Raw genomic sequence first — 23994 nt, forward strand, 5'->3', positions numbered from 1 at the left:
ATAAAATTGCAACCATTGTAATAAATCAATGAACCAAAAGGCAAAGTCATCATAAAAACAAGTAATTAAACAAATTTTTTTTAAAAAAAGACATATCCATTGATGAGAAAAATTCATAATTTTCGTTCACTTAAAAAATGATACTAATTAACCAAGGTGGTTGGTGTGAGTGGTTCGGCACTCTCATTCCTTAAGAGAGGTCAGGGGTTCGATCCCTGCTCTCGTACGGAGTCACCACTTTGGCCAACACTTTACCCCTTACGGGCCGACCCGGTGTGAGTGGGGATTAGTTTGGGTTGTGGTTAAGGCTTAAAGGTGCCACCCATAGTTGGGACCCATCCAAGACCACCTCATAGTTCAAAAAAAAATAAAATGATACTAATTAATATCAAGTGATAACATGTTTATTACCTGCACCAGTTTTTGAAAGAGCTACAACGACCAACAGGAGTTGGTCCAAGTGGAAGGGGCTTGGATCCTTTAAACAAGAGGTCCTGGGTTCGATCCCAGGCGCTTGCGAATAGAGCAGACTTTGTTGGGAGAGGTCCCCGCTTTGCGCCCGACAGTACCTCGAGGGCTAGTCCCCGCAATCGCGTGGGGGATACCTTGGTTTTCACCACAAAAAAAAGAGCTACAACGCAGTATCTGTATAAAAGTTGAAGAATATATGAATATAAAATTAAAACACAAATCAACAACAAAATATCACAACGAAGATCCAATGAAATTGAGAAAATAAAAATAAAAATAAACACATAGCGTACAGTTTATACGTCTGCCAACATTGCCAAGATCGAAATGAATCACACAACGAACAAATGAAAATTGAAGAAATTCAAAGCTAAAAAACGATGAGCTCTCACAAGAAAAATACTAGATGTAACGAGCTTGCTCAAACAAAAGTAGTGAAATAACATCGATTTTGCATATCAACACCATAAGATAGTAATTAGTTAGTACAGTCCGACGTACCAAACGAGCCCTAGAATCACAATCACACACATATATACAAGAATTTAAATATCACTTCAAATTCAAACTAAACATTACTAAAAGCACATAGTAATCATCATTGACCTTAACTTAAGAAAAATTCAAATACAATTCGCCAAGTCTAAAACAAAATTAGTATTGAGTATAACTAAATTTTTCTTAAAAATTATTGCTTATTTTATAAAATAAAATAAAATCTTTGCTATGTGTTTTTGGAAGAATGAATATTCTCGCTCACGATTTTTTTTCCTTCCCATTTTCTTGATTATCCACCACCGTTTAGTAAGTCTAAGTACATGATTTTAACAAGTCCTACAGTTTAATATTTGTTACTAAACTATTTAATTTCATTTTTTTAATTAATAAAAAGGTAGTGAGGGACGATTAAGTATAAAATGTAGAGTCAATTCTCTTAAGCAAAATATAATTCTTTAATTTTTTGTTGATGAAAGCATAATATATATATATATATATATATATATTGAGGGATCCAATTGAGGGACACCCTTTAGGGTCCCCTACAAATTTTTTTTCAACGATCCAAACCATCAAGTCTACATTCATAAATCATTCTTGCAAAAAAATTAGACAAATCATAAACCTTGTCAACATCTAATTGTGTATTACAAAATCAATGAACACGGTACATTAAGAAAGTACTAAAATTTCAACATTTTAGTTGAGTGATCAAATGATATCGGATTCAAGTGATTTTTTTTGTAGAAATTATCTTTGAATGAATATTTACTAAATAAACTTATTTAAGGGATCCGAATAGAAGCTCATATATATTACTTAAAAATAGAGAGGAACTCTTATGTAAAAGAGAATTCTCTTTGTAAAGTGTAAGCGTAAGAAATGAATTTAACTTTTGCACATTGTTTTGCAAATCAAGAACTCAGACTCCCTTCAAGTAAGGCTCCGAGGGGGAGTATGTACTCAACGAGATATACACACTACACTTGAAGGGGTGCTTTTGTCCATCCAATTTAACTTTTGGCTAAGGTTAAACTTTGACTAGTTTAAAATAGAAAACTAATAAATTTATCATATTTTCTCTTCATATAACGTGTATTTATCAAAGTAATTAATAAGGTCATCATCATATCATCTCATGACGGAACATGGTGGAGCTTGTTAGATTCAAATTTTAGACTAATTTTCTAGGCGATAATGTAGTTTAGTTAATAGGACGATTGTCGTCGGATAAACTATAAATTTACACATAAGTGAATTTGATTTGCCTGCTTTCTTAGAAGTTGCTTGAGAGTGGAAAAGAGAATGAGAGGATTTATACTCGATATTGGAAAATATGATGTGACGGGAAAAAAAAAAAAATTGCTCTAGCATTTGGGGGTTTGAATTTAGTAATTTTACACAAAGCAAGCTGAGGAAAACAGAGGCCTAACTACCAACCAACCAAACAATATCACAATCCACAAATTAGGAGGGAAAGTTCAGCAGAGTAGCTCATTCACCGCTACCATTACCATGGCCTTCTCTGCTCTTCCTCTACCTCTCTCCACACCCTCTCCCTCCACTCAAACCTCAATAGCCAACCCTCATGAAAACCTCTCGTCCTCAGCCCTCCCACTCCCAAAACTCAAAACCCCAACCATTCGCTCCCGCCTCAGCAAACTCTGCCAAGAAGGCCAACCTCTCCTTGCCCGCCAACTGTTTGATACTCTTCCTCGCCCAACAACCGTTCTGTGGAACACCATAATCATTGGGTTCATTTGCAACAACATGCCCAATGAAGCCCTCTTGTTCTATGCCCAGATGAAGGCCTCCTCTCCCCACATCAAGTCTGACCCTTACACTTATTCTTCTACCCTCAAAGCCTGCGCTGATACCCGCAATTTCAAGATGGGTAAAGCCCTGCATTGCCATGTTCTTCGGTGCCTACCGAATCCCAGCAGGATTGTGTGCAATTCACTTTTGAATATGTACTCTGCTTGCTATAATGACTTTGATTATTCCGAGTATGATTTAGTACGTAGAGTGTTTGATACAATGCGTAAGAGAAATGTGGTTGCGTGGAATACATTGATTTCGTGGTATGTTAAGACTGAGAGATATGCAGAAGCAGTCAAACAATTTAGGATGATGATGAGCATGAGAATAACACCGAGTGCTGTCAGTTTTGTCAATGTTTTCCCTGCCCTTTCCGCTATGGGAGACTATAAAAATGCGAATGTTTTATATGGTATGCTTCTTAGATTGGGTGATGAATATGTGAATGACTTGTTTGCCGTGAGCTCAGCAATATTTATGTATGCCGAACTTGGTTGCCTTGATTATGCTAGGAGGATTTTTGACCATTGTTTAGAGAGAAACACAGAGATTTGGAACACCATGATTGGTGCGTATGTTCAAAATAACCTTCCTATTGAAGCAATCAGCCTTTTCTTTCAAGCTGTGAAGTCAGAACAGGCTATTCTTGATGAGGTGACTTTTCTATCAGCTTTAACTGCATGTTCACAGTTGCAACAGTTGGAATTAGCTGGACAACTACGTGCCTTTATTATCAAGCATTTGAGAGTGATGCCCGTTATTTTACAAAATGCTACTATCGTGATGTATTCAAGGTGCAATTCTGTTGAGATGTCATTCAAAATATTTCATAAAATGCCCGAGAGGGATGTTGTTTCATGGAATACTATGGTTTCTGCATTCGTTCAAAATGGGTTAGATGATGAAGCTTTAATGCTTGTTTATGAGATGCAAAAGCAAAAGTTTATGATTGATTCCGTAACTGTAACTGCTCTACTTTCGGCTTCATCAAATCTTAGAAACCTGGATATTGGAAAGCAGACCCATGCTTATCTTATTAGGCACGGAATACAATTTGAGGGGATGGACAGTTATCTCATTGACATGTATGCTAAATCTGGTTCAGTAAGGATTGCAGAACGAATTTTCAAAAAAGAGTATACCCATGATAGAGATCAGGCCACTTGGAATTCTATGATTGCTGGATACACACAGAATGGGCTAACTGAAGAAGCTTTTGTTGTCTTTAGGCAGATGCTTGAGCAGAATCTAATACCAAATGCTGTCACCTTAGCATCAATTTTCCCAGCTTGTAATCCAGTGGGAAACATAGATATGGGTAAGCAGCTCCATGCGTTCTCTATCCGCCACCACCTTGACCAAAATGTATTTGTCGGAACTGCTCTAATTGATGTGTACTCCAAATGTGGCGCAATCACTTATGCTGAAAATGTATTTACGGGAACCCATGAGAAGAATTCTGTCACATACACCACAATGATACTGGGATATGGTCAACATGGAATGGGTGAGAGAGCTCTCTCTTTGTTTCACTCAATGCAGAGATCTGGCGTTGTACCTGATGCCATTACCTTTGTTGCAGTCTTGTCTGCCTGTAGTTATGCTGGTTTGGTTGATGAAGGTCTTTCTATATATGATTCAATGAAATGGGAGTACAATATTAAACCATTAACGCCACACTATTGTTGTATAGCAGACATGTTAGGGAGAGTTGGAAGAGTGGTTGAAGCTTATGAATTTGTCAAAGGGCTGGGCGAAGAGGGTGATGTGATGGAAATTTGGGGATCACTTCTCGGGGCGTGCAGAATTCATAAATATTTTGAATTGGGAAAGATTGTTGCTGAGAAATTGCTTGAAATAGAGGCAGGAAATGGCAAGACTGGCTACCATGTCTTGCTCTCAAATATTTATGCCGAGGAAGGAAAGTGGGAAAATGTTGACAGAGTGAGGAAACAAATGAGGGAAAAAGGCTTGAGAAAGGAGACTGGATGTAGTTGGATTGAGATTACCGGTTTTCTGAACTGTTTTGTGTCTAGGGACCAAAAGCATCCTCAGTGTGATGAGATATATGATATGTTGGAGGAATTGACTACGACGATGAAAGATACTGGTTATAGGCCTTCTCTCAGTTCCCCTCTAGATGCAATCTTGGAACCTAATGAGTGATGAAGCATACTGGATAAAGAATTGTTGCCATCTCATTCAATGTGGTGGACTACTTCAACAAATCTACTTGTAAAATATCCACCATCTGGTGGTGTACTTATCACAGCATCCACAACTCCTTTCCAGGCTCCATAACAAGAAGTGATATATTCCGTGAAAGACAGTGTTCATGTAAATTGCTTTGGATCAATCCCTTGTCCCTGTGGACACGACAGTAATCCTTTTTGAGATGCTTTTCCTCTAGTTCCCAAAAAGGACATAGGGAGACAGCTAGTTATGGACAACTATTATATTGGCTGCTTTCTGGCAAGTATATTGACATGGCATGTCTTGTTAATTGATTTTAATTTCATCTTAGGTTTATGTTATCCAACACGACACTTGTGTTTACAGATGGAACTCTACTGTTATGCTAATTTGGATTTTGGGCAGGTCAGCTGTTGTCCAAAGCAGGTTTTCTCAGACGGTGCTCACGTCTGTCCATATGGCCTTTGGTAGTGAACTTGGACCCTGGGAACTGGGCCAAAGTAATGGTAATAAGCTGCCATCTCGGAAAGGCATTATCCATATTATTCAGGTCAGTTAAAAAGCATGTTTTCTGTCTATAGTAGTGTTGTGCATGGTCATGACTCATATCCTTAGTTAAATGATTCTTTGATCTTTGATGGAATACCCTGCATGAGTAGTGGCTCTTTTCTTCCATGCTTAGTATTGAGCGTGCCCTGTATTATATTGGTCGCTCTTCTTCCAAGAAGTCTTGAAAATGTTTATGTTTTGTGCTCTATAGCACTTAGAAGGCTATTATAACTGCTTAAATTATGAGACCCAGATATAGAACAGGCCATCTTGACGGTTTTATTTCACCCTCAAATCAGACCAATTTGCATTTGCTCTGGGAGGATAAATTGGTCAAAGAAGCTATTTTTCCTTAAATTTGGGCCTTTCTGTTTTTTGTTTGTTTTTCTTAATGCTGGTTTAGAACAAAAGAATAAGTACTAGTTCCTTCATAAACAACCAAAAAAATATTATTTCGTTTTTTTACGAATAATTTGGCAATAATAATTTAAGAAGGGTGCGTGCTAAATTACTGATAAGTGTATTTAGATATAAATTTGCAGCATGATAAATTTTTCCCATGAAGGCCACGAGAAATGTTTGTTAAGGAATTCAGTAATGCGTTATCCGTAATTCATGAGATGAGCACAGTATATATTTGTTACCTTGCATTCTTATACTTTAATGTTACATATATGGTTAAAATGAAGTACAGATACGAATCATGTTCCTCGGTTCCTAAAAAATATTAAATTGCTCGAATGGTTACAGAGTCACATACCGCCATGAATGGTAACTGTTCATTCATTTGGAGGTGAAAATGATCATAATCCTGAAAATGAAAAATTTTAATTTGTGTCACAGGGCACATGAGGAAACCATATTTGGCCGTGGGACTCTCCATCAAGAACTTAAACAGAGAACTCTGTTTTCCTTTGGCCATTAAAGTGAGTTCTGGTGCTACAGCCGGGCATTTTCCTCAGTGCAGAAATGGGAGGAAGTCGTTTGACTAGGTATTCTTATTGACTTATTTACTTTGTATAACTTCACTATCTTCTACCTACTATGTTTTCTTTGTTGCCAAGATTTAACAGATTCTTTTGCCAATTAAATATAAGCACCGTTGTGTGGTAATCCAGGATTCATCAGGGCTCGCAGACACCATCTCTTTTAGCTGGTACTGCCAAACAATGGTCGGAGGGTCCACATTTGTTCTTTAGTTCGGTCTCCAAGTCTTTCTGGAAACTACTTCATGTAAGCTTTGGGACAATAAAACCGACTTTTCTACAGAATGCCAGCAAAGGCATGACATCACTTTCTTGGCAGGGCCAAGGAAAGTTCCAAGAATTGAGCGGTCTATATATAAAACACCAAAATCCATGTGCGTGCATTGATGCAGCACCTGATATATATAAAAGCTACAGATCGTCCTAATCCATCTTCACAAGTCACAAGTCACAAGTGAAAGCTTGAACTAGAACCATCTCTCTAATCTCTATCTGATTTCCTTCGTGTTGTCTCCAAAATGAAGAAAGCTGCAGAGCTAGTTTTCATTCCTTCCCCAGGTGTTGGCCATCTCGTGTCTGCAGTCGAGATTGCGAAACTCTTGGTTGCTCGAGACGACCAACTTTTCATCACAGTGCTAACCATGAAGCTACCTTTTGACTCCATGCCCAAGGGTACTGTTGATGCCTACACAGACTCCATGTCACAACGTATCAAGTTCGTCGATCTCCCGGAGGAAGCCATAGCGACTCGGGGCATCAACCCTAACCTCTTCCTCAAGTTTTTCATTGAGAATCATAAGGCCCACGTTAAAGATGCTGTCACCAAACTCACTGAGTCAGATCAGTCCGATTCCAAGCCTAGGCTTGCTGGGTTTGTCATCGACCTGTTCTGCACCTCTATGATAGACGTGGCCCATGAATTTGGGGTTCCTACGTACATCTTCTTCACGTCCAGCGCAGGGTTTCTTGGTCTCATGTTTCACCTCCAAACCCTTCATGATGAGCAGAACAAGGACTGCACTGAGTTCAAGGACTCGGACGCTGAGTTGGTTGTGCCGAGTTTTGTCAACCCATTGCCTGCTGGATCAGTCTTACCTGGTGTGTTTCTGGACCAGCATAGCGCCGCTGAATTCGTCAACCATGCCAGAAGGTTTAGAGAAACTAAGGGTATTTTGGTAAACACCGTCATGGAGCTAGAATCGCATGCCCTTCACTCTATTTCTGACGATGGCAAAACTCCACCACTGTACCCAGTGGGACCCATACTGAACTTGAAGAGTGATCATAACCATGAAGGTTCGGAAATCTTGAGGTGGCTGGATGATCAGCCTCCGTCGTCTGTAGTGTTCCTCTGCTTTGGGAGCATGGGAAGCTTTGGTGAGGACCAGGTGAAAGAGATAGCGTGCGCACTGGAGCACAGTGGGCTTCGGTTCTTGTGGTCCCTACGCCAGGCCCCACCAAAGGGGATGATTGCGTTCCCAAGTGATTATGCAGATCACAAGGGAGTCTTGCCGGAAGGGTTCCTCGACCGGAAGGTTGGGATTGGCAAGGTTATAGGATGGGCTCCACAAGTGGCCATCTTAGCTCACCGGGCAATCGGAGGGTTCGTATCCCATTGCGGGTGGAATTCAACGCTGGAGAGTCTATGGCATGGTGTGCCGGTTGCCACATGGCCAATGTACGCGGAGCAACAACTAAATGCCTTTCAATTGGTGAGGGATTTGGGTTTGGCAGTGGAAATTAAGATGAGTTATAGGAGTGACGATCAAGTGGTGGTGAGTGCAGAGGAGATAGAGAGAGGAATAAAAGAGGTGATGGAGCATGATAGTGATCAAAGGAAGAGGGTGAAGGAGATGAGTGAGAAGTGCAAGAAAGCCTTGATGGAAGGTGGATCCTCACACTCTTCATTGGGTCGTTTTATAGATCAGCTTTTCCTTTGACTCATTCGGAAGTCCAATTGGTAATTACTAGTTAATATGAGTTCATGAGTATTTTTGTATTAACTTGAATGAAAGCAATGGAAGAGATGACTTTACTTTTTGTAGTGGTATTCTAGTCTACTACGACTTCTCCGTGGCCAAGCCAAGAGGCAATTTATTCTTTGGCTCGGTTTGCTAGTTTGTCTTCTTTACTCTTTGTTCTTCAGTCAACTTTCTAGTCTATATTTTCTAGCTACTTAAAGACAAGAAATTATCGCTAACGAGTCTAGTCTAGTAAAAATATGATTTTGACTTATAAATTAGTGCTTTCAGTTTTGAATTCTAATAATATCATGGTAGTGTGCATGTACTATGCGAGAAACTTCTCTTTCCTAGTAGTTTTGATTTTTACATCGAACTCTTCCTTTATAGTTTAAGTTATCACTTTTCTTCATTATTGTGGTTGACAAAAACAAATCATGGTTGTGGACTTTAGCGCTTCTTTTTTATTTTTTGATACAAAGGGGGGCTAAAGCCCCAAACCAAAAAGAAATTAAACTGAAACTAGACGAGGTCTAGCAACACCTCGAACATCAGCAGCTAACATGGTACTAAGATTTTTAATTTTTCTATTTAGACAGGAAGGCTTTCTTTCCCTAAAGCTCACAGAATCTTTCTTTCAGCTGCTATATGCCAAAACAATGGTCCGGTTTATAATGCAGTATTCTAGTTTACTATGACTTGTCGGGGCCCACAAAGCAATTTGCTCTTTGGCTTGGCTTCTTAGTAATTTTTAGAGGTCAATTTTTAGTCCCTATATTTTGAGTTATTTTTCATTTTTGTTTATGTAGGTGTATCTTTGACAATTTTAGTATATTGTAATTATAGTTTGCTACCTTTCTTAATCGCAGTCTGATTTGCTAAACCCAATTGATTTTCAAGACTGAAACTTGAGGTGGATTTCTCCTATGCGATAATCATATGTTGGCACGTCAGATTTTTGTCATGAAAATTAACAACATCAACGACTTGGATAGAGATTAAAAACTTAGCAAACCACGTCATAATCATGAAATAGCCAAAATTGTGAACATTTAAATTATAAGAACGAAAGTTGTTGGTGTTCACCCGTTTATGATCTGATCTTGTGATGGTAGGGTAAAGTTCCTTATTGGCTTGAAAACTATTTGTGGTCAACAAGTCAATTTTCTTTTGTGTATGAGCGTGCCATTGCTAGCGGTTTAGAACCCTAGCAAACTTCTAAAAAATAGATAACTTGCGCCCCAAGTTACTGACTCTAAATAAGCAATTATGAATTTGGGTGAGGAAAATCTCTCAAGTAAGTTCTTTTCCTTGCCTCAGACTAGTAAGGACTTTACAATTTTTCACAGTACAAAACTGGCAATTCTAGCCAAAATAAAAGCTAAAAAAAGAGCTTTCAACTGTTTGAAATAATAAACACAAACTAAACATTGAACCAGAATTAAAACAGAGAAAAGCTGCCAAGTCTGAAAAGACAGAACACTTTGGCCTCGACTTCTGTCTATTTTGGTAAAACGGGCTGGACTGGATTCATTTATACTGGGATTGTAAGTCAGTATCTTCAACTGATGAATTTCAGTTGGAAATCGATACCAATGTTGAAATTGGCAGAACTTTAATCTATTCTGGCCGTGGAAAGGCTGGCTGGCTGGGCAAAAATGGTATTACTTCAATCTGAGCTGAACAGAAGACGACTGGGTTGAGGATTGTTGGCCAAGAGCTGCTTTCTGCCTGATTGTGATTTTGAACGGAGGCTATTCTGACCATTCTGGACACCTGGAAGCTTCCTGTAAATTTGTTGAGGTTTTCATATTATGAAAAACTCGAACTCTGCTTGACTTGGCATATGCTGAATCAAATTTGTAACGAGAAAAATCTCGCTTTGTAAAACTACTTCTCTGAGCTGAACTGAAACCAGGGATTTGAATTCTAGCTGATTTGTTTCTTGTGGATCAAAGAGTTTTGGTTTTTTAGAGTTTGAAAGCTTTTGAGATCAATTGATCTTTTTGAGTTTGTCAGTTGTGACTTTGAGAATTTTTGTTTTGATTGGTTTTTTGGCTTTCTTTTAATCTATTCACCTCCTCTCATATTTATAGAGAATCAAGAAATGAGAGTTTTATTAAAACTTTTGGAAACTGGACGATAGATCTTTTGAAAAGATTTTCTTTTTCTTCTAAAGTCCTAAAAAGAAGGCATTTAATGTTTTGGCAAAGCTGGAACCATCAACAGTCAGACTCTATGGTGGTCTTTTCCTAGCTTTTCTGGCGAACAACTCTCATGTGTCTCCTGTTTCTTATCTCCATAAAAACACATCCTGTTTCAATCTTTTTTCAAGGTTGAATCCTCTGTGAGTGTAAAAGGGCAGCTTGGCTGTCCTCTCCTTTTTATTTATTTTTAATGGTTTATGGGGTGTGTTCTTTTGGTTAACCTGCTTTCATTAACTCCCCATCACTTCCTAGTTGAGATTTTTGACTTTCTTCAACACATAGGCCCTTCTATGGAAGAGATATTTTTCGTAATATATGCCCTTTTGGATTTGATTAGATCAATGGTGGTGATTGATTTCAATTGGATTTTTGGAGATTTTCTGGAACTGAGCCCATTCATATTTTAATTAGTCCTTAACGGTCTGGGCCTTCTAAAAACCATCCAGGCTGATCTTTGCATCTTGACTGCCTGGGCTGAACTCTCTGTGTTTTTGAAAAAAAAACCCAACTAGCCTTTCTTTTGATATGGGCCTTTGCCCATTTGTCCTGGTGTGTTGGATTTGGGCCCAAGCAGTTGGTATGAAAATTATATTGCATTTCCTAGACTCTAGCATAGGTTGTGCAAGAGCATGTGTGAATATCTATTGAAGGAAGTTTTGGCTCAACACATCTAGATTTTCAAAGTGTGACTTGATCAATATGGGGCAATTGATTTCAGGTAAATCATGATATAATCATGCATTCATGATAAATTTTTTAGTTGGAGTCATTTTCACTCAAGTGCCTATGTGTTAGTCTTATTTTTAATAGGATTACATTTTATCTCTTAAGATTACTTTCCAAGTGCTAGTAAAATAATAAAGACAACTGCTATATTTACAGAATTTCAAAAATAAAACTTCACTATAAAATCGACTTCTTGTTGAAGTAGCACTCTAATCCCCAAGAAAAGTGAACTCAAACTTGTGTATGAACTCTCTCTTACTAACACACTATATGTCTGAAAATACAATGCTATGAATGCTCAAGAAACTACTATTGTCATATGACAATTGGATGAATGAAATGTTGTAGGACCTTCTCTATTTATAGACAACAAGGCCTCTGTTCAGAAAATATGTGACTGAAAAATATTAACAAATGTGTCTTTTCCTGTTACAACCATAAGCCAAGAAGGGCAATGTTTCAATTACTATTAACAATGCAACTTTTCACATAAAGTATTATTATTTTATTCACAAACAAAATAAATAATATTTCATTTTTTCTCTGTTAAGAACATGACTATTCCCAATTGATACATACCAATTCGTAAAAATTATGTACTTAAAGTCACGAGTGCCACAATTTAATTTCCATTCAATTATTAAAAAATTAAATATAAATATTATAATTTTCTAACACCAAGTTTGACCTTATTTTGATTCACATTAAAACATTACTTTTCATCTTATGACTTGGAGGGCACGTTGCTTTATTAAAATCTTCTCCTACCTGATTGGTCTTATTGATTTGTTTTGGTAGATATTGTTTTCTCCTTAAAGGTTGGCTGTAGTGAAAGTAATCTATGTTTCCCCGCATCTTCCATTAGTTGGCGTCTTTACTTAGAAACCAAAAAGATTCAAATATAATATTTTATGACATGATATTATTCACGTGGGTTCTTGAAAGAGAGGACACGTTTTGTATAAAAGAATGTGTGCCTATCTTCTCCTTGTGATGGCTTTCAATATTTTGTTTGAGCATCTAAAATTCCTATATCGAACACTTTATAATTCATATTGCATTCATTTGCATAGTTAGGTGACTTATATGATTGAGGGCACCAAGACTGTGGTGGCCTTTTTTTTTTTTTTTCCAGTTAGCTTGAATTGATCATAACCAGTATCGGGTTCAACAGAAGAAGAGTTGAAAAATCATCCCGTGATAGAAGTTGAGTTACGAAGAAGTCGATAAATATTATCTAAAATGTGTCTAGAATAAGTGTATGAGTATTTCTTGTAATCATCGTTCTATAGTAAATTTGTTTTGAATGGAGGAATCTCGTGAATTTTCCTTAGAGGTGGAGTTTTACCACGTAAAATAACTTTCTGTGTGTTCCTTTATTTTATGCTATGCATATTTCAAGATTGATAAGTTATATCAATCATATTACCGAAATTTATTTTTATTTATTGATTATAATTTTAAATTGGCCTATTCACCCCTCTAGGCATTATTAGTCATCCTACAAACATATTTCAAAACTGAAATATACTTCACAGGATCACATCACTTGCGTCGTTGGGCTATGTATGGAAGATTTCAAGAATTAAAAGTAAGGACATATTGTCACAGTTTAAATCATATCACCTCTTCAATTCCTCTACGTAACTATATGATTAATTGCTTAATTTATTGCCAGGCGGCAATCTGTTCTTTACCAATGAGTCAATGACCTTGAGAAAGCTTCTGACCAATGCCAGCAAAGGCATGACGTCATCACTGTATCTTGACCCAGGCAAAGATTATTAATTCCAACATTCAATTGTGGCAATATAAATTAAGGGCATCGACATGAACTTTTCATTTCCATCAGAATATCTAAAACCTCCCTTTGTTCTTCCCCAAATGGAGAAAGCTTCAGAGCTAGTCTTCATCCCTTCCGCCGGCATGGGCCACCTCGTCTCCGCCGTCGAGATGGCAAAGCTCCTCGTTGCTCGACACGACCGACTTTTCATCACCGTCTTCATCATGAAGCTACCCTTCGACTCCAAAGGCACCGAGTCCTATATAGCCTCCCTCGAGGCCTCTCCCGTGTCGACACGTGTCAAATTCATCACCCTCCCAAAAGTTCCTGCCATAGACAAGAACATCAGCCCCAACTCCTTCCGCAACCAGTTCATCGAAAGTCACAAATCCCACGTCAAAAACGCGGTCGCCAAACTCACCGAGTCTGAGTCCGAGTCAAGGCCTCGGCTCGCTGGGTTCGTCATCGACATGTTTTGTACAACAATGATCGATGTGGCGGATGAATTTGGGATTCCTACTTACATGTTCTTCACTTCACCAGCTGGGCTTCTGGGGTTGTTGTTTAACCTACAGAGAATTCGTGACGTGTATAAAAAGGAAGTGAGTGAGTTCAAGGACTCGGACGCTGAGTTGGCCCTGCCCACTTTTGTCAACTCGGTTCCCGCTAGTGTCTTGCCCAGTGTGCTTCTGGACAAGGACGGCGCGACGGCGTTACGCGGCTATGCCAAACGGTTTAGAGAAACCAAGGGTATTTTGGTAAATACATTCACGGAGCTGGAATCGCACGCTCTTGATTCTCTTTCTGATGGTGAAACCCCTCCTTTGTATCCTGTGGGCCCCATATTGAACCTAAAGGGTGATGATAGCCAACCGGGTTCAGAGCAGGCGCAACAGAAGTCTGATGTATTGGAGTGGCTAGATGATCAGCCTCCTTCATCTGTGGTGTTCCTGTGCTTTGGGAGCATGGGAAGCTTTGGTGAGGAGCAGGTGAGAGAGATAGCGTGGGGTCTTGAGCGGAGTGGGCTCCGGTTCCTGTGGTCTCTACGTCAGCCCCCGCCAAAGGAGACCGTTGCATCCCCTAGTGATTATTCAGATCCCAAGGCGGTCCTGCCCGAAGGGTTCCTCGATCGGGCGGTTGGAATAGGAAAGGTCATAGGGTGGGCCCCGCAGGTAGAGATCTTGGCTCACCCGGCGATTGGCGGGTTCGTATCTCACTGCGGGTGGAATTCCACGCTTGAGAGTCTATGGTTCGGGGTGCCGGTTGCCACGTGGCCAATGTACGCTGAGCAACAATTAAATGCCTTTGAATTGGTGAGGGAGTTGGGATTGGCTGTGGAAATCAACATGGAGTATAGGAGGGACTTTTATGGGGAGAGTCCGAAGGTTGTGAAGGCCCAGGAGATAGAGAGAGGAATAAGGGAGGTGATGGTGCAGAATAGTGATGTTAGAAAGAGGGTGAAAGAGATTAGTGAGAAGAGCAAGAAAGCCTTGATGGATGGTGGGTCCTCACACTCTTCATTAGGACATTTTCTTGATCAGATTTTTCTTTGATATATATATATATTTGTTTTGTTTTGTTTTGTTTTTCTTTTCTTTTGTCAGAACTGCAGAAATTTATTAAAATAAAGAGGCTTTTTATCACAAATGGTCCCTGATGTTTGTGAAATAATCACATTTTGTCCCTAACGTTTTTTTTTGACACTAAGGGTCCTTAAGGTTACCCTCTACACATCAAAATGGTCCCTGCCGTTAAATAAAATAAAATATATTTTAAATATTTTAAAACTTAAATCCATAAAAAAGAAAAAGAAAAATATCTGCACCTGCATTCTCACTTTGCCTGCGCACTTCCCCCCTCGCAGACACACCTTTTGCCTCTCTCTCCCTACTCTTCCTCCTCTTTCTCTCTCTCCCTATCCCATATGATTACATAGAAGATCTTCAAAACAAAAGTCCTAAGCTCCTCAAATACAACCCAGTTCACAAGAAAATCCATGTGCTCGTTCATGGAGAAAGGCCAATCTATGAGTCCATGATCATAGTCGAATACATATATAGAAGAAACATGGCCACAGAAGTACCCCTTGCTGCCCATTGATCCTTATGAGAGAGCCATGGCTCGGTTCTGGGTTAAATATTTCGAAAAAAGGTATATATATATTCACATTGAATAACTATAACCCACTATTCTATATTGATTTTTTGACCCACCAATTAAACCAAAAATGCATCTCTTTGGCTAAGTGAAAGAACTGGTTTATATAAGGTCGTGGATTATGGGTAATTTCATTTACATGTTCTAGATGTGATTCCACATCATTTTTTGTGGGGCCAATAATGTAGATTTTTTCATATTTTTCCAGCAATTACATAAGTTTAGTGTAAAGGTTTTATGAAATGCTGGAGTTACTTGGAGCTGAAGAGTGGCTCCGTGCTTGCACATAATCATATGGGATAGGGAGAGGGAGAGGGAGAGGGAGAGGGAGAGAGAGAAAGAGGAGGAAGAGTAGGGAGAGAGAGGCAAGAGGTGGGTCTGCGAGGGGGGAAGCGCGCAGGCAAAGTGAGAATGCAGGGGCAAGTATTTTTATTTTTTCCTTTTTATGGATTTAAGTTTTAAAACATTTAAAATATATTTTATTTTATTTAAAGCCACGTGGATTTATACTATTGGATGTGTGGGCTCTACACACGTGCCACGTCAACAACTTAACAGAAAATTTGACGGAAGCTAATAGCAAGGACCATTTTGATGTATAGAGGGTAACCTTAAGGACCATTAGTGTCACAAAAAAACGTTAGGGACGAAATGTGATAATTTCGCAAATGTCAGAGACCATTTGTGATAAAAAGCCAAATAAAGAATCAAAGTTTACATCACTTACTAGAATATTAGAGAGCCATACTGGGCAAGAAAAGTCCCAGCTGAAGGCACACACCCAAAGAGTCCCGGATGGCCTCTGCTTCGGCCGCTTGTACTGTTCCGCAACATGGTAATCCTGTGTCGCCAGCTCGCAAAAGCTCACCGCAATCATTGTGAAGAACCCAGCCAGTACCACCGTGTTTAGTATGCGCCACCCATGCCCCATCGCAATTTGCTTTAATCATCCCATGGAGGGCAAGCTTTGGGCTTTTTTGTCAAAGTTTTGGGCTAATATTCCTCTATTTTCAACTAAAAAAAGCCCACCACCCAAACTCTTTCAGGCCCAAATCCATCACCATATAGAATTCCAAAATCACCCTAACTAGGGATGGCAACAGACCGGTTAGGGGCCGGGTATGGCAATACAATCCCCATCTCCGTCCCCCTTCCCCGCCCCAATCCCCGATAAGAAATTCGGGGAATTTTCATCCCCGTCCCAGTCAGAGAAGTGTCTCCCAAATTCACCCCGAATCCCCAATTTATTTAAAAAATAACGAACTCATATACACACATTGAGTATTTTCTTAATGTTGGTCCAGTAATTAGAAACCTCTATTGATACAAACAAAATGCAGCCTAACAAACTGGTTGAATGTCAATCATTATTGTGGTATTAAGGTATCCCATGCAACTTGCAATTTTTATTTTGAAAGCAAGAGATGGGCATGAAATTAAATTCTCTTTTGCTCAACCGTCATCTTCTTCTTCTCTCTGGTTTCACAGAGTTTTTTTTTTTTCTTTTTCCATTGAATTCTTATTCTCGTCTCATCTTCTTCTTCGACTTCTTCTTCTTCTTCTTCTTCTTCTCTCTCTCTCTCTCTCTCTCTCTCTCTCTCTCTCTCTCTCTCTCTCTCTCTATATATATATATATATATATATATATATATATATATTTGTGGTGAATGAATTGTGCGGTTCATTGCCGACACCAATCGACACCGATACCCCCAATAACTAACCTTGTGTGGGTCGACGGTGGTTCTGATTTTGGAGAAATTTTTATATGTTCCGGGTACACCATATGGCTGGTGTACCATCTAATAAATATAGGACATGTGGAATTATTGTCCAACTTACTGCATTTCTTTTTATAACATACAACGGGTTGCATTGGAAATATTTCATATGTCCTCCGTATATTGGATGATACAACAGCCATATGGTGTACCTGGAACACCCAAAAATTACTCATGATTTTGGGTATACAACATGCTTTTAGTCAGTATGCAGTCAGCTGGTTTCGGTGCAGTTACTGCACAGAAAACACCCCTAGTGTGGTGACACTGTTGTAATTTATAGCATGTTTGACACGTGTTTGGTGTGTTGTAAATGGGTTTTAGATGTGTTTCTAAAGTGTTTTTCATATTGGGTTTTATTATAATTTGAGCCCCTATATTGGACATGAATATGAAGCTCCCATTTTTATTCTTAATAATACTTTTTCTTCTTTCAAACATATTGTCCCATCTAATAAAAGTATTTCTTTCTTTAACTCATTGACTTTGCATGTCATTATTGCTCACTCTACTACATGTTTTTTTTAGGACTTTACATGCTTTAAACATTTATCCGCTTGATGTATATCCCATTATGTTAAAACATCACCGAAGGGGTGGTGAGCAATGTGGTAGTAAATAAATGTAGTCCCAATAAAAACATCCAAATATTAGAGCATTTTTAAGGGAAATGTCAAAATTGAAATGTAAAAACATCTAAGAGCATCTCCAACCGATATGTCAAAAGTGCCACATAGATATTTAACAGCTAGAAATAACATCTCAGAGCATCTCCAACCGATATGTCAAAAGTGCCACATAGACATTTAACAGCTAGAAATAACATCTCACACACTCCAACCGATGTGTCAAAGCTGATGTGGAATGAAGGCTGAAGATTGAGATGTTATTTTTGACATCCCAAAAGCAAGATGTCAAATGAATATTTTATTATTTTTTCTTTTCTGTTCTTTTTAATTAAAACTAAATCAACACTAAAATGTAATAAAATAATAATTTAATTTGACATATCGGGTGGAGTGTAAAGCTGTGTAAGATGTCAAATTGCCACATCAGCCATCAAATTTAAATTTGATGTTTGGTATTTGAGATGCTCTAATAAAAGTATTTTTAATTGAAATAACGTCTTTGTTTCTTGCTGTCAAAATTGCCGCTGCTTCACAAGACCTTATTACACGTAGCACTTTGGGTGGATATGAGTCAGCCACCTTTTCTAGCCGTTTAGCACTCCACCTGGCTTTTGAAAACTCGGGTGGAGATGCTCTTATTGGCAACCAGATTCACTTGTTCGGTTTCTGCTTTGATTCCATTGGGTGGATGTCTAGAGAAGTTTTGTTATTTGCTTTAGTCCATTTGGGTGTTCAGGGTACACCACGTGGCTGGTGTACCATTCAATAGACGGAGGACATATGAAATATTTTCAATGCAGTCCGCCACATGTCATAAAAAGTAACGCAGTATGTTGGACAATAATTTCACATGTTCTATGTTTATTGGATGATACATCAATTACCGTCGTATACCCGGAACATATAAAAATATCTCCTGACTACCCACTGCATTTATGTGTTATTTATTGTAGTTGGTGGGCTGAGTTGGCACATTCAGACATGTCGTATGTATAAATAAATATTAGGATAGGCAACATATTCAAGTTCAGCAGCATAGATCTTCATCCCAACTTCCCAAATCGATGAAGATACCAGCACACCTTGTGTTCATCCCAGCCCCAGCCATTGGCCATATTGTTTCAACGGTTGAGATTGCAAAGCAACTCGTTGCTCGAGATGACCACCTCTTCATCACAGTCCTCCTCGTCACGAAGCTACCGGCGGTGGAAGACGACCAGCACGAATACTTCATCACTGACAATACTAGAGATTCTTCAGTCTCATCACAACAGCGCATCAGCTTCGTCAACCTCCCAGAAGAAGCTGGCCCGACCACCGCATCCTCCTTCTCCATTGTTGAAGATCGCAAGCCCCTCATCAGGGACGCTGTCGCCAAACTCGCCGACTCAAAGGCGACTCGGCTTGCCGGGCTTGTGATTGACATGCTCTGCACCGCCATTGTCGACGTGGCAAACGAGCTTGGGCTTCCTTCTTACATCTTCCACACCTCCAACGCTGCGTCTCTTGGGTTTATGCTGGACCTCCAAAGGCTTCTTGACGAGAGTGGCGGAAAGCACGTCGCTGAGTTGATGGGCCCTGCCGCTGAGCTGGTGGTCCCGAGTTTTTCCAGTCCGGTCCCTGCTAGAGTCTTGCCCGGTATACTTCTGGACAAGGAGGGTGCTGAATCTTTCCTCCGCCATGCTCGACGTTTTAGAGAAACCAAGGGTATTTTGGTAAACACGTTCTTGGAGCTAGAACCCCATGCTCTTCGTTCTCTTTCTGATAGTCAAAGTCAAACTCCGCCCGTGTACCCTGTGGGTCCCCTACTGAATCTGAAGAGCAATGATCCCCTGCAGGGGAGAGGTGGGAACCAAGCCAATCAAAAGTCTGATATATTCGATTGGCTCGATGACCAGCCTCCATCGTCTGTAGTTTTCCTCTGCTTTGGGAGCATGGGAAGCTTCGTTGAGGCCCAGGTGAGGGAGATCGCGTGTGCGCTGGAGCGCACCGGGCTCCCGTTCTTGTGGTCCCTACGCCAACCGCCGCAGGAGGGCAAACCTAGTGTTTCCATTGCCATGCCGAAGGACCATGAAGATCCCACGTCGGTGTTGCCCCAAGGGTTCTTGGATCGAACGGCTGGGATCGGGAAGGTCATAGGATGGGCCCCACAAGTGGCCATCTTGGCTCACCGGGCGATCGGAGGGTTCGTATCCCATTGCGGTTGGAACTCCACGCTGGAGAGTCTGTGGTACGATGTGCCTGTTGGCGCATGGCCATTGTACGCGGAGCAACCATTGAATGCGTTTGAGCTGGTGAAGGAATTGAGGCTGGCTGTGGAAATTAACATAGATGCTAAGGACAACCAAGTGGTTGTGAGCGCAGAGGAAATAGAGAGAGGGATAAGGCACGTGATGAAGCATGATAGCGTTATAAGGGAGAGGGTGAAGGAGATGAGCGAACAGAGCAAGAAAGCCTTGATGGATGGTGGTTCTTCCTACTCTTCGTTGGGACGTTTTATTGATCAGATTTGACTTTTACTATTCAGCAAAGCTCAAGATCATTTTTACTTTTCATTCACGGAAATAAATTGGTGAGAAATAAATCCCATGGGTTTTCCCATCTTAAGAGAAATGGAATATTCATTCCTCAGGTAATACTAAAAAAGTCACTAGGATTTTATTTCATGTCCCATATTTGTTTGTGCATGAATCGCAAACAAACTTTGTTTAGTTTTTCAATTATGGTATGTAAATAAGAAAATGAAATGCTTGCTTCGTTTTCCCCATATTTTCCCGTACTTTGAGCCTCGACTTGATTTCTCGACTTGATTTCTCATTTCCAAGTCTCTTTTCCTACCAACCAAAAGCATTGTTAGAGTTGAGTTGGCTATATACAAGTGCTTTATTTCTTGTAATAATGGTTTTGGGTCCTAGCAGGTTGCATACCACATTTGAACATTTCCCTTTTATTCTAAAAATTTTCATATTAGGAAAAATAAAGGGTGTCTCTCTCTCATTACGCACATCACGTGATCTATCACTTTCTCATTTGTGTCTTCTTACCATTGACAGCTATTCTTCGTCAACTTTCTAGTTATTTAAACACAAGAAAACTTGATAGTCCAGACCAACATCCTAACAACTACAAAGTTTCAAAAAGCCAACATCTTATTATTACCAACATCTTATTATCAACTTTCCCATTTAATACCACACATGAAAATAAAAAATGCCCGATGACAATTTGCGGCGATATTCATGGACAGTTTCACAAACACCCATTCCAAATTTTCTAATTCCTTAGAAGTCATTTTACAAAGGAATGAATTTGTCTTTAAAATTTTGAAAATAAGTTAGGTGAAGAAATATAACACAGTGTGGAAATAGTAGCACTCAAATAATAATAAGGCCTTACAAAACCACGAAAGTACAATTTTATCCAATCAAGCTATCAACAATCATATTACAAAAATTCAACCAGAAACAATACACGATTCCTTACCTCAATTTGTCTAGGCCATATCAGAATGACCTCATTGATTTAGGGATTTTTTTTCAACTATGATTTAGAATGAGGGAGCCAAAAATATGAGAATTTGAGAGAGAAAGAGTTGAGCGGTTGAAGGCTAAAGCTTGCAAAAAAAAAAAAAAACTTATTTACGCTATAATTTGTTTGGCAAAAGATTATATACGAAGTTGTAGGCTACAATTGGCTGGGAAATGCTAGCAACTTTTTCTCTAACCTTCTCTTTTGGACCTTCTCCCTTTCCCTCATGACATGTGTCACTTTTGTTACACTTAAACCAATGTTGTTAATACATGAGACAACCTAGCTTTTGTTTTCCAAATTTACCCTTATGCCTTAAATATATTGACACTTGACATTGTTAAGTACAAAGTTTGTTTATATATAAAAAAACAAAATAAAATAAAATTTTAAAAAAAGGGCCAAAAGTCACTTTTGGTCCCTGTAGTTGGGCACTTCAACCACTTTTGACACTATAGTTTCAATTCCATCAATTTTGCCATTGTAGTTTCGTATTTGTAGCAATTCAAGTACATGTTAGTATTCTTTTCAATTTCTTTAATGATGCAAGGGGCAATTTCGTCAACCCAAAACCCTTTAACGGAACAGCTTGTCTGAAATTCTCCCCATTTCATATTAGGGCTCAAAATTCAACAACTAATCCCAATTTTTTAAGAACCCTACACCCAAATGACCAATTTCAAGCCCTAATATGAAATTAGGGGAGTTTCAGACAAGCTTTTATGCTCAAGGATTTTGGGTTGACTAAATTGCCCTTTGCACCGTCAAAGAAATTGACAGGAATACAAATTTATCCTTGAATTGCTACAAATATGAAACTACATGGTCAAAATTGACGGAATTGAAACTACATGGTTAAAAGTGGTTGAAGTGCCAAACTGACCAAAAGTGACTTTTAGCCAAAAAAAAAAATTCTTATCTCTCTCCATGATCTTCTCCCTTGCCCTCTTACCCACCTTCTTCCCAATCCTCACCCCAGAACCACCTCCAGACTCACACCCTCCACCGTCACTCCCAACACACCTACCCAAAAAAAAAATTTCAACACACCCAACCCTTCCCACGAGTCCCTCCACTCATCTCTCTCTCTCTCTCTTCCTTATTGGAAGACCCACCGAAAACCCACAAGATCCATGCTCTCAAAGCCTCAAATCAGATTTGATAGTGAATCATGATTACATGATGGCTTGTATGCCCCAACCTCAAATTATCAGGCAATATCATTAAATTTCAAAGTTTGGGTAAATTCAAGATAATAATTTGGGTAAATCAAAATTTCAAATTTGTTTCAACTTTTTGGCAAGAATGGGTTGTGATTGGGCTACTAGAGGTGGGTGAAGGTGGGTGACTATTGGGTGAGAATGGAGGGGTGAAGAGGGGTAGGGTCGGGGCCAAATTTCAGGGGAAGAATTGGCGAGTAGAAGAAGAGAGAGGAAGAGCGGGGACGAGAGAGAGAGAGAGAGGACACGAGAACCTTAAGAGAGTCAATACAAACGTTTAGTTTTAACTAAGGGCAGATATGGAAATATAATTAATTTACTTTGTAATTAATGATAGAATAATGCTACTCTTACCACATTCGTATACCACCTCATGTGGCAAATGAGCTGGACATCCACATCAATTAAAATTAATTTAACATTTACTTTTCTTTTATGATTTATTGACACTTTTTATTTGATATGGATGTTCACTTCATCTACCACATAAGGTAGTAGGAGAATGTGGTATACAAATGTGGTAAGAGTAGCAATACTCTTAATGATATTGTTTTAAATGAGAAAGAAATGACACATGTCATCAAGAGAAAGGAGAATGTCCAAAAGAGAAGGCTAGAAAAAAGGTTGCTAGCATTGTTAGATAAGTCCACATCTTTTGTCCCTCTTTTTTCTGTACCCACAATGCCCCCTATCTAATTCTTTGTCACTTGTCTATTCACTTCACTTCTTTTGTTTTTTTAATCAAACTTAACTCTTAATACACATCGTTAACTTTTAATAAATTAAGCATAAAAAATTGAAAATATAAAATATAAAAAAAACCAACAACCACCCACCCAACATCGACAACCAACCCACCTCGCCGGTCGCGACACCTTCTCCACCTCTTTTGGACAAATGTCACAATGTGAGATAGGAGACAGAGAGTGTATAGTAGATATGAAGTCTAAACTAGGGCTGGTCATTTATACCAAAAATCCGATCGAACTGGCTGAATCGGACCGGTTTTGGCGGGTTGGTCCGATTTTTTAATTAAAATAATTGAAATTGGCAGGAAAATCAGCCGACTGATTATGAACCGATTTTGAACCGGTTTGAATTTTATAAAATCGGTAAAACCTGAACCGAACCGATTCCATTAAATTGCCTAAAAATTCAGACAAATGCAATGATGGAGAATCGAACTCTGTTCAGAGTTCAAATACAAAGCCCAAATACCATTGGATTGTTGTGGCTTATTGTGCAATATGTGTATAATTGTATTATTTGTTACAATCTAGAACATTTTAAAAAAAAGTTAGGGTTTTCCCAGCCCCCATACTCTCCTTTTCTTTTTATTTTCTCTTCTCCCATCCCAGCCGTCATCCCTTCTTTCTTCTCTTCTCTCGCCATCTTTTTGTCATTCCTTCTCTTTATCTTTTATTCTTTTTCCTCTTTCTTCTTCCTCCCGCCACTGCATCTTCTTTTTTTTTTTTTTTTGGGGGTAA

The 23994-nt window shown here is 39.1% G+C and overlaps 1 protein-coding gene and 3 pseudogenes across 1 annotated transcript; all 4 read left to right on the forward strand.

Annotated features, from left to right (window-relative positions):
- The first annotated feature begins 2278 nt into the window (after positions 1–2278).
- On the forward strand, positions 2279–4958 carry LOC110767369 (Tetratricopeptide repeat (TPR)-like superfamily protein). Its single transcript, XM_021970896.2, has one exon. The coding sequence runs from the start codon at positions 2485–2487 to the stop codon at positions 4951–4953; it is 2469 nt and encodes an 822-aa protein (XP_021826588.2). The 5' UTR covers positions 2279–2484; the 3' UTR covers positions 4954–4958.
- Positions 4959–7025: 2067 nt separating this feature from the next.
- LOC110767370 (UDP-glycosyltransferase 71A16 pseudogene) lies at positions 7026–8559 on the forward strand (annotated as a pseudogene).
- Positions 8560–13224: 4665 nt separating this feature from the next.
- On the forward strand, positions 13225–14770 carry LOC110767379 (putative UDP-glucose flavonoid 3-O-glucosyltransferase 3 pseudogene; annotated as a pseudogene).
- A 4000-nt stretch (positions 14771–18770) lies between these two features.
- Positions 18771–20648, forward strand: LOC110745736 (putative UDP-glucose flavonoid 3-O-glucosyltransferase 3 pseudogene; annotated as a pseudogene).
- The last annotated feature ends 3346 nt before the right edge of the window (positions 20649–23994 follow it).

The sequence above is a fragment of the Prunus avium genome, chromosome 3 (genome assembly GCF_965620075.1).
Source record: "Prunus avium chromosome 3, drPruAviu1.hap1.1, whole genome shotgun sequence".
NCBI lineage: Eukaryota > Viridiplantae > Streptophyta > Magnoliopsida > Rosales > Rosaceae > Prunus > Prunus avium.